The sequence below is a fragment of the Vipera ursinii genome (assembly GCF_947247035.1).
Source record: "Vipera ursinii genome assembly, chromosome: 1".
NCBI classification, from domain to species: domain Eukaryota; kingdom Metazoa; phylum Chordata; class Lepidosauria; order Squamata; family Viperidae; genus Vipera; species Vipera ursinii.
Window position 1 is genome coordinate 179,782,259 of NC_139512.1, and position 15,464 is coordinate 179,797,722.

Sequence of the window (15,464 nt, forward strand, 5' to 3'; positions counted from 1 at the left end):
GAGGAAGAAATTCTTCTAGCAATTAAACAATTGAAGGTGGATAAAGCGCCAGGCACGGATGGATTGACTGCGATGTATTATAAAAACTTACAGTCGGAGATGATAAAGCTATTAAGGGAATTGTTTCAGACAATTCAAAGGGGAGGAGGGGTGCCTCTGTCTTGGAGAACTGCTTTTATTTCTCTGATTCCGAAGGATGTCACCCAAGGATGTCACCCAAGTAAGAAATTACAGACCAATATCACTTTTGAATACGGACTACAAGATATTTGCTAAGGTTTTAGCTAACAGATTGATGAGGGTATTGCAACAGATAATTCATGGTGATCAAACTGGGTTTATTAGTGGTAGACAAATGAAAAATAATGTGAGGCATATAGTTGACTTGTTGGAATTTTTGGAAAGGAACAACCAGATCCCTGCGGCGCTGATCTTTCTGGACGCTGAAAAAGCCTTTGATCAACTGGATTGGCAATTTTTGATGAAAGTATTAGATAAAATGAATTTTGGGGATAAATTTTTACAACCAATTAGGGCATTATATCAAAAACAAACAGCCTGAATAATAGTAAATAACAGTTTGACTGAAGTATGTAATATTGAAAAGGGCACAAGGCAAGGGTGTCCGTTATCACCTTTATTATTTGTTTTAACATTGGAGATATTGTTGATTAAAATACGGAATTTGAAAAAAATTAAGGGAATTCAAATAAAAGATCAGGATTATAGATTGAGGGCGTTTGCAGATGATCTGGTTGTTATGGTGACTCAGCCAGAAAATTCTGTTGTGGACCTGATGGAGATAATAATGCAATATGGGAAGGTTTCTGGATTTAAGGTTAACATACAAAAAACTAAAATATTGGCTAAAAACATGACAGTATTGCAAAAGGCCCTTTTAGAAGGGTTAACTGGATTTGAGATTGTTAAAAGGGTTAAATATTTGGGGGTGTATTTGTCACCCTCAAATGTAAAGCTATATAAAAATAATTATGAAAAGTTATGGGGAAAAGTTCAAAAGGAATTGGATAGTTGGAAAAAATTACAATTGTCTTTATTGGGAAGAATTGCAGCAGTGAAAATGAATGTCTTGCCGAAATTTTTATTTTTATTTCAAATGATACCTATTCTTAAAAAGGACTCAAATTTGGAGGAATGGCAAAAGGGTATCAATAAATTTGTATGGGCAGGGAAAAGGCCACGAGTTAAATTTAAGATTATGCAGGATACGCGTGAAAGAGGTGGTCTTAAAATGCCCAACTTTAAACTATACTATGAAGCTGCTGCGTTGTCAGCGATAAGTGATTGGGTTAATTTAACACAAGGGAGATTATTAAATCTTGAAGGCCACGACTTGTTATTTGGTTGGCATGCATATTTATTGTATGATAAGAAGGTAGATAATGTGTTTAAGGTGCATATTTTAAGACATGCTTTGCTGAGAGTTTGGAAAAAGTATAGACATAAGTTAAATTACAAGATACCTTTATGGGCAATACTGAAACACGCAATAGAAAACATAAATGTTGGGTTCAAACATGATGTGATTACATATAAGGAAATTATAAGTTTGGAGAGGAACGTATGGTGTTTGAAGCCGTATAATTTTCTACGAGAAGAGAAGATTGTTCAAACCTGGTTTCAATATGGGCAACTACGGGCCAGGTGGAAAGAAGATCAGAAAATTGGTTTTTCAATGACTGATGAAAATCTGGTAAAGCAAATTAGAAATCAGGGTCCAGCACATATCAAAGGGATATATCTTGCATTGATAGAAATTGACTCAGAAACAGAACTTGTTAAAGACTGCATGATAAAGTGGGCTCAGAATATTCAAGAAGTTATTACAATGGATACTTGGGAAAAGATCTGGGTGAGGAATGTAAAATTTACGCAAGCTCAAAATTTAAGAGAGAACTTTTATAAAATGTTTTATAGGTGGCATTTAGATCCTAAAAAGCTTGCAAGTATGTATCCGAACTATCAACCTAAATGTTGGAGGTGTGGTGGCGAAGACGCAACGTACTTTCATATATGGTGGACCTGTAAAAAGGTTAAAGCTTTTTGGATTAAAATCTGGTGGAATATGCAGAAGATATTTAAGAAAAGGATAAAGTTTTGTCCGCAATTGTTTTTACTGGGCATAATTACTGATACTACTGTTGTGGACACTAAGTTGATGTTGAACTTAATTACAGCAGCAAGACTTTTAGTAGGTCACAGTAAAATTGAAACTACCCAGACCCTTGGGAACAATTCACCTGGTGTTCCATTGTAGCTTGCTGAAACCTTTTCGAACCTCCACTTTAAGACCTCAGAGTCACAATGTTTCAGAGTCACTTGAAAAGCCCATACGTCAGAAACTTGACACCATGCCTATCATTTCTTTATCCTAGTCCCATCTGGTTATTGGAAATTACTCTTCCACATATGATCCGCTCAGTGTGAAAATAGGTGCAAACCTGCATTGCAATTGAATGAGTTGTTTTGCAGTTCCTACCAATCACAGTTTTAACAGTGTCCAATAAATCTAATATTCCCTGATAACAGGATTAATTTGGAGGATTGCACAAAACCATACATATTATTAATGGATTTAAGAACCCTCACCCAAGGTGAACCACTTCCTATGTAGAAAAGGAAAAGCAAACATGCTTATATTGGAAAGATATGGGATCTGATAAGATTAAATAAATGTGATCTAAAATGTGATCTGTTGTCCAAATAACTCCTAAAACTAGGCAAACAGAACCCAATTAAAGAAATGAGTCAAAACATTATATCTATTCAGTGGAACAGTTTGCCATCAGAAGCTATGAGTTCTCCATCACTAGAGGTTTTTAAGAAGAGATTGGACAGTTATTTGTCTGGAATGGTATAGCTTCTCCAACTTGAGCAGGGCGATGGACTTGAAGATCTCCAAGGTCACTTCCAACTCTGTTATTCTGATTTATTGGGGAAAATATCCAATGCTACATATTTGTGTATGGTAAAACATGTGATTCTTATCAGTGCATTCAAAGGGGAAAGCAGCACCAGATCAATTTGTGAGTCCATCAGGGTAGCAATGCCACCATTAAAATCTTTCCTGCTTACTTTATTCTTTAGAAATATCCTTGACCAAACAATAAAATCATGAATGTGAGCATAAGACAAAATTGAGCAAGTGTAATTGCTGGGATTGTAAGACAAGCACTCAAGCAAGGATAATAAACATATGTACCATTTAACACATAGAGCCATGGGTCCAAAAGCCATAATCCAATCAGTTCTCTGATATACCTACATAAAATTTAAAAGATAAATGCATCTGCTCTATTCTTTGCTGATATTTGCTGCAACAAACAGCAGGGGAAAATGTCACATGAGAGAGCTGCCTATAGTAGAAAGTACTTAATTATTTTAGTAGCTTTATGTTTGGCCAAAAGCAGCAAAGTGCATAAAAAAGAGAATATAGTGAAAGTTTCAAAAACCCAAACTAAGGTTTTTTTTTCCTCCTCTCATTTCATTTTAGTCCTTTGAAAGAGTTTTGGTTGAAAACAAGCTGCATGGCCTTTCACCAGCTCTTTCTGAAGCCATCCAGAGCATTTCACGCTGGGAATTGGTTCAAGCTGCCTTACCACATGTCCTTCACTGCACAGCCACTCTGCTTTCCAACCGGAACAAGTTAGGTCAGTGCACATCTGAGATTTTAAACACAGCTGTGGTTAGACATTACTGTATCTCATCAATTATTATCAAACTAACAGTTCAGATTAAGGTTCTATACTTGCATTTCAGTTCCCTTTGAAAAAGGGAGGGAGGGAGTTCTTTCATGCACATTTGATTTTGTGCAAATTATGTCACAGTTAAATTGTGAGGGCAAGATTAACTAATTTGTATAGGAAAGGGACTGCAATGATGAAAGGAGGAGAATGGTGTCTTAAAGGGTTTGATCATGGAGAGTCTTGTCATAGGAAGCAGCTTCCTGGAACATGGAAGGATGCAGTCAATCACAAAAATGTGATAGAAAGACAGCTGGATTTTAAAGCCTACGTGATAACACTAGAAATATTGTCAGCAGTAAAAGTCCCCAGGAATCCAATAATTGCTTATATTTTTACAGGAGAGATTAAAATATAATTAAAAGCATGTTTTCAATAGAAAAACACATGTCTTATCCATTCGTCAATACAATGCAATGTAAATACAAGATAAAGTCCAAGAAACATTGTTTAGATAGATACCTTCTGAAATATTAACTGGTTTTAGAAGTAGCTTTAGGAACGATTTAAAGTAGAACAGTTCATATATTACCATGTCAAAGAAAATGTAATAGCCAAGTACAGTGTTTTTTTAGATGAGCAACGTGGGCAACAAATAAAGAGATTTATTTAGCTGACTGCTGGTTATGTACAGTAGCATGAGCTTTGCATTAGGTAAACAGGTTGAGCAGAGCTTCTTTTTGAGCTGCACCATCTAATCATAGTCCTCACAATCTTTTTTCATCTAGGACATCAGGACAAACTTGGTGTTGCTGAGACAAAACTCCTTCACACTCTGCATTGGATGTTGCTAGAAGCACCTCAAGACTGCAGCCATGACCACTTTGGAGGATCAGGAGACAGAGGGTCAAGCTGGAGAGGAAGCAGCAGTGCCTTTATCCACCAGATTGAAAACCAAGGATCTCCAGGGCAATCAAGATGTGACAGTACCAATGAAGACGAAGAAAACAGCAGAAGGAAGTTCTTTCAGAATTCAATGGCCACTGTTGAGCTTTTTGTGTTCTTGTTTGCTCCTCTGGTTCATAGGATTAAAGTGAGTGCCTAAAGTCTAGCAAGTGGTTGTAAGGGGTGTAAGGGAGATGGAATATTTTGCTATCATAAGTAACAACTACAGTTTTACACATCTGTTGTCTTGATGTTTGATGGATGTAGTATATGGCATGCAAGAAACAGTCTGATTTTTTTCTACTATCATCTTTCCATCTGTGTTGTATTCATTAGGGAATTTATTTATTTATTTATTTGATTTATATATGGAAGAATGTGAGGTGGTTGCAAGATTTTTTTCTTTTAGTGTAGCCACCTATCTAGCTTCAAACTCATCCAGCTTCCAGATTTTCTGCCTGCCATAAACAGAACATCTTTAGAAAAAAAAATGGTATCCTTTAGTCGTTGAGGCCACTTGGAATTTTGTCTGTGTCCTTAAGATCACCTGAGTAGTGTAAATGTGTGTGGAGCCTTCTTGGAACTGCTGAAAGGACTGTGTTGTGGATTTGTACTTTCTGCAGGATGTTTTCTGCCCTGTGTCCCTTCAATGTGGACATAGGTGCAGGCTGTGTTGTCTCCATCTCAAACTGAAATCATAGTAAAGGGATGCAGGGCAGAAAACAACCTGCAGAAAACACAGCTGCACAACACAGTCCTTTCAGCAGTTCCAAGAAGTCTCCACACCCATTTGCACAACTCAGGTGACCCTGAGGACACAGACACAATTCCAAATGGCCTCAATGATTCTCTAAAAGAATACAAATAACCAGCTGTCTGCAGGGAATATAAATACTTCCATTTCCCATATCCAATCAGAGCTGAAGAAGCTTTTTGGATGAGAAATGAAACGTTGTCCAGTTATCTCTTGAAAAAACACCTTTGGGACAAAAAAGATGTTAATATTACTGGACATATGTTCTTGTTTTCCACAAACAGCATCTTGATATTCTTGCATAATCTCTATAACTGAACTGTGACTACTGTTACTCATTCCTTATTATCCCTATTATCCAAACTAGTGTGAATCTGCTGCTTCTAGATCCATCATCTTCATACAAGACCCTGTTTACTTCTACTTGGGCTCATTTGTGCTATTCATATGGAGACTGGAAAGTTTAAATTCAACTCTTCAAAGCATGCTGAGGATTATGAAAAAAGCCATGAATTGTTCTCAATTTTGCCTCTAAAGAGGACTCATTCTTTTTCCTACTGAGCCTTAGTCATAGTTGAGGCATTTAAAGTGACAAAATACCCTTGGAGCTTCTGATCACTTTTTCTGTTTATGGTTTGGAGGGTGAAGGTTATGCAACATGGCCTTGTTCACATGACACAATTAGCAGTGCCAGGATGTCCATAAACTCCCACATGCAATTAACTGATCCACTGATTACCCCTTAAGTAGTTTGTTTTAGTTCCAAACACACTGAGACTAAAATAAGGTCTTCCAAACTTCTCTGTCTTTTGTGAGTCCTAAAGAAGTTCACCAAAGTGGGTCTTTTATAGCTATTCTGTCTCTGCTATTTTCTGGCTTCCTCTTCTTCATTGGAGCTGCATTGGAGATCAAAATGGGCAGAAAAGACTGAGATGAGCACCATTTCCATGAAGCTCTAGTGGCAGTAGTGGTCCCATGCCTGCTTTCATTTTTAATCAGTAAAAGTGTTGCCTTCCAGAGGATGCATTGCCTGTACTGAAAAGACTGCCAAAATATGAGCATTACAGGATACACAGATTTTTTCTTTTTTTACTGGACAATGTAACTAAAGTGGGGAGAGGGAGATGGTGGAGTAATCTTGCTTCATCTTAATGTTTAATTTTTGCTTAAATTTTAATTAATTACATTATGTTTTAATTAGATTTTCTAATTAAAAGGCTAGCTAATCTGGCCTTTTGCTAAAGTCAGATTAGCAGTTTATCTGAATGCTAATTTGGAGCCATGGATAGTTTATATGTGAAAGAAAAACTAATCAGTTTTAGAATTGGAAAGATCTACACATACTGTATATGCTTTTTCCTTAGAATAATTCAACAATTTGCTGTATTCTTATTTTTAGGAATCTGATCTGACTTTTCGTCTTGCCAGTGGTCTTGTCATTTGGCAGCCAATGTGGGAACATAGACAGCCTGAAGTCACTGCCTTTACTGCCCTTGTTAAGCCCATCAGAAATATAATCACAGGTTTGTGTGTGCATACATGTTTGTGTGTGTCTGCGCATGCATATATTGAGTGCACGCTAAATCAATATCTTTTCCATCTATATGCAGACTGCAGTTATTATGACTGTTGAATCAGTATAGATTTACAGTATTATCTGCATGGTTTTTTTGAAATGACAGCAGTGAAGAGAGGCTGTCTATTGCCTGAACTATTTTTACAAACAGAATTCCTAGCACTAACAGTTAAGCTATTCTGCCTCTCTATTTTTAATATATTATTTTCCTGGTAAAACAAGAAAGAAGTCAAAATTGTTGAGAAAACTATCTCTCTGAATTTTTTAAGTAAGTCTAATGACACAGGTGATTGCAATTAGAGGATAAACATATGAGTTATTAAAATATAAGTGCCCTTTAAAATATAACCTTGAGTCAGATTGAGGTTAGATGAGACTAAAGGTTATATGAGACTAAAGTACTAAATTACTTGACATGTTGCCCCTTTCCTAGAATTTGACAGGGAACATGTTTACATTCTTTATGTACTCATACTGATGGCATGAGTATAGCTTTGTTAAGAACCCTGGCAAAGTGCGATACTGTATGGGAATTCATTTGAATTAAAGGTATAGTGGAATAATTGTATTTCTTTAATTCATTGATTATATCAGTAACACAGAGTTCTCTGGCCAGGCTACTCCATGAACTCCCAGAAATATAGGAGAGCGTAAATACTCTTATGGTTAGTTAATATTAATGTTGTAAATGAATAAAAAAGCCCCCCCCCTCATTTCATGTAATCAATGGGTTTTTCTTCAAGTCCATTGCATGAGTAGGTAGCAGATGAGCTTAAAGGACATGGGGCAAGTTGAGGAGCACAAGGTCTGCCAATCTTTTACATGTTGCAATATCTTCTATCAAAAGTAGCTATCTCATTTAGCCTAATGGTAGAGAAATATATGGAGGACTAAAAATGGGAAATATCAGGATGCTATCAACTGCTGTCAGTGATTATGTCCCAGCATCTTAAGTATAGTATTAATAATGTAATGTAACTTATAATCACAATAAAGTTGTTTCCTAGCTTCACCCAAAAAACAGAGACAAACTTCATATGCTGTGAACCAATGTTTATTTTTATAGTAATAGTAATAAGGCCCAGAACTTATATCTAACAACTCATCTCCTCAAAAATCCTAGTGTCAGAATCCATTTATATCACATTCATAAATGTATGTTTAAAACATTATCCCACCCCCTATGGATTCTGCCATCTCCCGAGGAAGGAGGAGCATATGTGGATTCAGCCTGCCTTAGGTTATTTCAAAGGCCAAGGGAACCTTTTGAACTGGGGGGAACAGAAGGGAGGGTTAGAGAAGAAGGCATCTGGCTTGTGTCTTCTTTTAATTCTGGAGAGGAAGAAGGCAATAACCATAAAGATTCGAAGTTCCTTTTTTTTCCCCACGAAAGGGATGACACAAAGTAGAAGGATGGGGGCTGATCAAATGGGGTTGAGGGAAGGGGGGTTGAACCGGGTACCCTTTATAAAATTTCAATTTGTAAAACAATACTAAGTCCTGTCTTGTATTCCCACAACCAAGCATGTCCTAGTAAAGATTTCTTTTGGACTAGAACTGACTCCAAGAGTTTTTGTTTTCCTAAGACGTGGATTGGGGTGGGTCCTGACACCTAGTTACCATAAATCACTTCTTATAGATTCTTAAGAAGCTGAGAACTGCACCTACCAATTTTAACTCTGATCTCACACACAATACTCTCTGTCCAATGTTTACAATAAAATGCAATTAGAATTAGAATCTGTAATCCTAGATTCTCTGATATATAGTTCTGTATTGATTAAAGAGGATAACTAGTTACTCATATATGATTAAGAAGAGTGGGTCATTTAAAGTATAGTTTGCTATCAGAATTGCTAAAGCTTGATTCATGAAGCTTCTGTATTAACAAGTCGTTGAATTTGCCAGCAAAGAGGAGTTCTCCAATCAAAAACCAGGGTCTTACATGTGAATCTCCTAATCTGGATGCTGAGCATACAGAGGTAATCACTGAGGCTATATTGTTTTAGGGGGAGTAATGGGAATAAATGGTGGGAGCAGGGTAAGCAGACAGAACAAGCTTCCAAACAGAAGTTGCCACCTGGGCTCTTGATTAAGTGTACATTAAAAATGGCAGTTCTATTGTAGCAATTGGCAGAAAATTCAATATAATGTCCCTGTATAAATATTTATTGAAATTGGAACAGCAATATCTACAAAAAAGGGGGCTTTTGTTTATATGGTTCCTTGGCTTTTTCCATGAACCACCTTTTGCCCTGGGCTCACTGATAAGACAACACCAGGAACTGTGAAATAAATTAAGCAAGTCAGCCCTCCTTGCTACCAAGAACTGAAGATTTAGGGAAAGTTGCACAGATTTTATGTCAAGGTGCTGAAGGGCCCATAAACAATTTCATTCAGTGCCTGATGGTTTCCAGGGCACTGAGTATTTGTTTTTTGTTTTACCACTTGTGTTTTGTTTGCACCTGGGGTGGTAATTTTTCATCTAGGTTATATTATCTCCGAGTACAGGTGAAGGGCTTATAGCACACAATGCCTTGCTGTCATAGTGGTAGGAAACCTGGCACTCATATGCACCAGTGTCCCTGCGGAAATTCCTTTGAGGCTTCCAGGCTCTGTATCTGACATTAAAACTAACAGATAAATAAATAGGAAGCTGGAATGCTATAAAACACAGTAGCCATCACTAGCATCATCTCAAGCATTCTTAGAAAATAAGAATGTTTAGTAATAAAAGAATGATTGACTGCACCGCAGTGGGTGGTGTGCAAGTGTCCCCACCTAGCCAGAAAAAAAGGAACAAATTAACCAGGACTGTCAGAAAACATCTTGTGAGGGTGGAGGGGATGACAGGGGGTAAGCATAATACCTGGCCTTCCTGTAAGTATTTGTGACTGGTCATGTCTGCTGCCACTTTGTGAGTAGTTTGTCCTCCCCCAACAGCCATTGTATGAGCATGTTTACAATATGTCCTCCAAAGAAAATGAGTAAGCATTTGAACATTTTATTTAAAAATGGCTTTCTCTTGATGGTTTTGTTTTTTTAAGTGACATATAATAATTATACGCATTCAAAATGCAACAGATTGCATGATCCTTCACCTGCTGTTGGAAGTGATATAGCATAAGTGTGATTTAATAATCCCAGGGAGAACTGGGACCTGATGTACAGTACTTACAAATTCTTTTCTTTCCATGTCTGATCATGTCCATTTGTTTGCATTCTACAAGCTCTAAAAATAATTACAATTTACCTATAAGACTGGGAGATGCAATTTTTCTTCAATCCTAACTTACAGAAACTTTCAAGACAATATCTGGTGGGTTTTTTGCTCGAATTAGTAGTCACAATGGGGTTGATCTCAGGGTTTATCTACACAGTCTATAGTTTAACCTTGTCTCTTCCTGGCCTGCAGATAGTGTGTGAATCAACAGAACCAGACTCCATTCCACCAAGACGAGCCTTCCTGGGCTGCTACCGTGGAAATTCCATTGATGGGAGCATCTCATCCCAAGCATCTCAAGAGAAAGGAACCCCCTATCCTCGGTAGGCATTCTTCTACAAGGTTGAAATTCATCCGTTTCAGTTCAATTAGTTACAAAGAGTAAGTTATGAAATCAGAAAGTTACTTCTGTTAAAGAGAACCAGTTTGGCGTAATGTTTAAGGCACCAGGATAATTCTGTTCTCCTTTGCTTTCCTTTATTCTACATCATCTTTCTGTCCAAAAGTCCTACTGGAAACCCTAAGATTATAATGTGTTTAAAGTGCAGGTTTTTCACTGCCTTTTTTCATTTTGAGCAGAGATTGACTTAGTACAGTAATATAGCTGTATTCAACCAAAGGTCCTGCCAGGAGCATGGGACTATAATCATTAGACTCCTCAATTTCCTAGTCATTGTGGAATTGTAGTCTTGAACACCTTAGAACACTTTGTCACACTTCAAAAGCTGAACAGAAATCATTTTGTTCATAAAATACTTTAAAAAGAATAAAGATAATGGTTTGTTTTGTATGAACTGGGGAAGTTCTTTATATAGAGCCTGAAATGAAACACATCTAATGCTTACATTTCCTGCCTTTATCTATCCACTGGATGCCTTATTTGATATGACAAATGTGTGACCAACCCTGTTTATCTGGTTCCAGGACCCATAGTTACGTAACACAGTGTTATTGATGAAATTGTAGAAATGTGGCACCTATTGTTTTCTAGTGAGAAGTCAAAAGACATATTAATTGTGCCTTACATATATAGAAAGGAACAACATACACATGCTTGGACAGATGGTTAAAAAGAATTAGGAAATCAAATTGGTATTTTCTATGTATTGGGTCCTTCCCCCCTCTCAAATATGCAGGTTTAAAATACAACAAAGCATTCAGTGTCTGAAACTGAGCTGGGTGGTCACTATGGCAATGGAGCTGCAGGCAGGGTCTCAAGCCTGCGTCATTAATTTCTCTTCATTTGCTGAACTCATTGATCACTCCAAATGGAACTGGAGAGGGTGTTGCCTAGCAACAAGCAGGAACAGAATAAATGTTGTTTGCTCTACTTACTGATCCAGCTTTTTATACAATTATTTCTGTCCTTGAAGATAAAATTCAAACAATCATAACATTCTGGTCTTTGGGGAAAGTGTGCAATCACTGACTCAGTGAGCTTAGTGTGCAATTAAAATTAAGCAGAAAAAAATTGTACATTTTAAAAATTGCTTTAAGAGAGAGGGGGAAAGAGAAATAGAAGTGGAAAAGTAGGCACTATGGGAGCAAAAATAATTTAGAAAAAGCCAACACCACTGACTCAAATGACTTCCAGACCTACTTTGTTGTATTTAATGCAGGAGACAGAACAGAACTATTGCTAAAAATGAAGCCAAGACCCTTCCCATAATTTCAGAGGAATTACATAATAACTTACTACTTGTACTAACAAAGGTGTGTTACCAGATTGCTTGTGTCCCATAGAGAGAAGTCAAAACATATACCAATGATAAAGCTGCAAGTCAGGAAGATTAAAACTGCCATCATCATATAACTGCTTAATTTAGATAAATAAATTGTAGGAGTTTGTCCTTGCAGTATTCAATTTCCTAATATCCTACATATCTCTTTGAAACAACATAAGGATGTTTACCTAGAAATGCTGCTAATTAAATATAACAATGTTGAAGCAATATAAATGTTTACCAAATGTATTTCTTCCAGTAATTCAGCTGAATTTTTATCCATCTATTTATGCTAATTTTTCTTTGAGCTAAGAATCTGATATATTTACAAGAACACATGAAAAAAAAATCACTGAAATAATTATTCGTAGATTTAAAAGAATTCAGGCAATAAGTGGAATACCTATTTTTATAAATCTGAATAAACTTAATAGAGTTTGTAGGAAGCATAGAAATATATGACAAAGTATCATATATTGATAGTCCACTCGTTCATTGACTGTTCAAAGTTGCAACAGTACTGAACAAGGAGAATTTATGACTAGTCCTTAAAGTTATGACCATTTCAGCAAACCTTTGGTCGTATGATTATGATTCAGCCACTTAGCAACCGGCTCTCATTTACAGGAGTTATAGCATCCTCTGGTCTCATGAGTACCATTTGTGACCTTACCTGCTGGCTTCACACAAGCAAAGTCCATGAAGAAGCCAGTAGGAGGTTGCAAAGACAATTTGGTCCTCCTGAGGGATCTCATACTCCATTGCAACCCCTACCTGCCTGCACTGTAATGCACACCTGCCTGCAGACCCACCACCAGAATGCCTGCACACACATCCCATACTCCTAGTATGGGACTCCTTCTGCTTAACAATCCACACAGTTCTGGGGGTTATGATGGCAATGGGGATTGCAATGATTGCCGTCACTAAGGAATGTAGTCATGTGACATTGCACTTTATGACCACATTGCTTAGCAGTAGAAATTCTGGTTCCAATTGCCAGTGTAACCCAAGGACTAAATGAGTTTGTCATGCTACTCAGTTAATTGAATACTCTCTTAAATTGCCAAATAGTACAATGATAGCAATAGCTCTTATTTTCATAAATTTAACATTATCTATTCTTTTTTTAAGAGATGCCTAATGGTGAATAAACAAGGCATAAGACATAATATTAGGAACAGTTATATTGCATAAAAACACATCAATTTCTTCAATATTGACTAAAATCATTATGTATTTTATCCTGGTAATCCTTAATAGTAATAATAAGATGACATTGTTGTAATCTAGGTCTATCTAAGGTGTGTAGGAAATAGCTAACCCCCCTTTTTTAAACATATTGCTATTACATGCATTTGCAATTTGTTTATTTGTATTGTGGACCACACATTTGTAGTTGGCTTGGGAAACTTTTTTTTCTGCATAAGGCATGTCAGAAATTGGAACATTGAATGTAACTATTTCAATCAACGGTAATTTATCTGATCTTTCAATTTGCTCAAAAAGCCTTTGCTGTATAATTCATTAGGTATTCTGTTACAGGGACACACTAGGAAATTCTTATTTATCACAGCAAAACATTTTGTATAATTCTGATGGAAGTAATTTGGAATGGTGCCTTAGCTTTCTTCCCCAAATAGTCTCACTGTTACATTTTTCTTAAATTTTTGTTTCTCTGTGAAAGATAATGTGACTGTATATTTATCTTACATTCTATTTATAAGGGGGGGGAATTCAAATTTTCTTTCATCTGTTTATCAGTTTGTATCCGTTTCATAAAAGTGGATCCTTTAATGAATCATATATTATCCAGAAAAAATTGGGATGACTGTTTCTTACAATAGTCACAATGAATACTTAAATTTATTCATCTATTCAGTGTGTGAGATATGAATAAATAAGCTACTTGAGAACAAGGTAGTTTTTAGAGTAACTATCCAAGCTTTCATAGGATATCATGTTTACGGTAAATTTGGGCTCTAGTTGCTTGTGACATACTGGCTCAAATGTACCACACTGACTAGTATTGTCCATACCATTATCAGAGAATATTATAAAGGACATGGGAACAACAAAGTTTGCTAACCCTCTTTCTAGCTTTTCTATCTGATTGATCAAAACCATGAAGAGAGTGGAAGTCAAATCTATGTACTTAATAGGTGATAACTAAGCCTTACAGATTATTCAAACTTGCCCTGTTAACCGCCCTGAGTCTCTTGAGAGAAGGGCGGTATATAAATTAAATAAATAAATAATAAATAAATAAATAAAATAAATAAAAGAGTACATTGTAAATAGCATTAATAAATGAAATGAAATGAAAAGAAAATAGAGAGGTTGAGCATAAAAAAGGAAAGTTGTAATAGATCTGAATGCAGTGGCATCCAGCAATACATGCTAGGAAGTGAAGGTGTAGGTGTAATTATGGGAGGCAAGTGTTAAAATTTGTGTTAGGAAATACGAATTAATGCCATCTAGATTGTTGTGGGAGCATATGAAAACAGGAATCCATATGTCGGTGATACTCGCATGATATGCTGCAATGAATTGTGATAATAGAAGAACCAGAACTGAGTAGCAACATTGTGAGTGAATGTCTACGGGGGAAAATATATTGCTACTGACAGGAATGGATGGGCAGGATCAAGATGATAGCATTCATAAAATATGAAAAGGCCATTTGAAGACCCTCCAATGAATAACAGTGGTGACTATTTGATGAGTTTCTCTTTAGTTTCAAATACATGGTCTAAACATAACTTTATGTTTAAGTACATATAACAAAAATGGATATAAAACTAAAAAGCATTATTGCTTTAGTTGTTTGTGATGAACGACTAAGAGAATTAACGAAGAATTCAAGCGTGTGAGAGGTTTAGAATGTGTGTGAGAGAATTTTATTGCAGTATTGAAAATGGATTTTGGAGGCAAATGAAAAATAAAGGAAAGGAAAAAAACTGAAAGAAACAAAAGTGAAAGGAAAATATTTACAGGGATGGAGGTCTGTAGTTACAACAATATAATTTTATATATTTGTATAAAAGTATTAGAAGATAGATTTGTCTCCTGTCAGAATGACTGGAAAGCAGGCAATAAAGAAAGAAGACATGAAAGCTACTGGGAATGGAGTGGGGGAAAAATGAAGCAGGGTGCCACAGAAGTATGTGGAGCTAATGAGAAGGATGAACGTGTTTGGTGGCATGGTAAAATGAAAAAAAAAATGAACGAGGGGAAAAAGCTATATCATGATGTAGTGATTGTAAATGCATGGGGCTGGGTGGGGTGCAGGTACATATATATATACTGATGCAAAAAGCAGAATGAGAGAAAGAAATTGTATCATTTATTTATTTATTTATTGAATTTTTATACCGCCCTTCTCCCGAAGGACTCAGGGCGGTGCACAGGGCAATAAATATTAAAAAACAATGTATAAAAGTTAAAAAAACAATTAAATAATTTATGCCCGATATATACAATAGTTAAAACCAAGTTAAAAATTATGAGTTTATGTTGCTACAAATGTGGGAAGTAT

The 15,464-nt window shown here is 36.3% G+C and overlaps 1 protein-coding gene across 1 annotated transcript in view; it reads left to right on the forward strand.

The window, feature by feature from the left end:
• The window catches only part of UNC80 (unc-80 homolog, NALCN channel complex subunit), a gene marked incomplete at its 5' end in the record, with an annotated part of 192,180 nt that overhangs the window by 17,073 nt on the left and 159,643 nt on the right, over positions 1-15,464 (forward strand). The window contains 5 exons of the mRNA XM_083369438.1: positions 3,515-3,671; positions 4,493-4,797; positions 6,803-6,926; positions 8,888-8,961; positions 10,395-10,525. Of these exons, the coding sequence (XP_083225564.1) occupies positions 3,515-3,671; positions 4,493-4,797; positions 6,803-6,926; positions 8,888-8,961; positions 10,395-10,525 (791 nt within the window). The remainder of the gene's footprint in view (positions 1-3,514; positions 3,672-4,492; positions 4,798-6,802; positions 6,927-8,887; positions 8,962-10,394; positions 10,526-15,464) is intronic.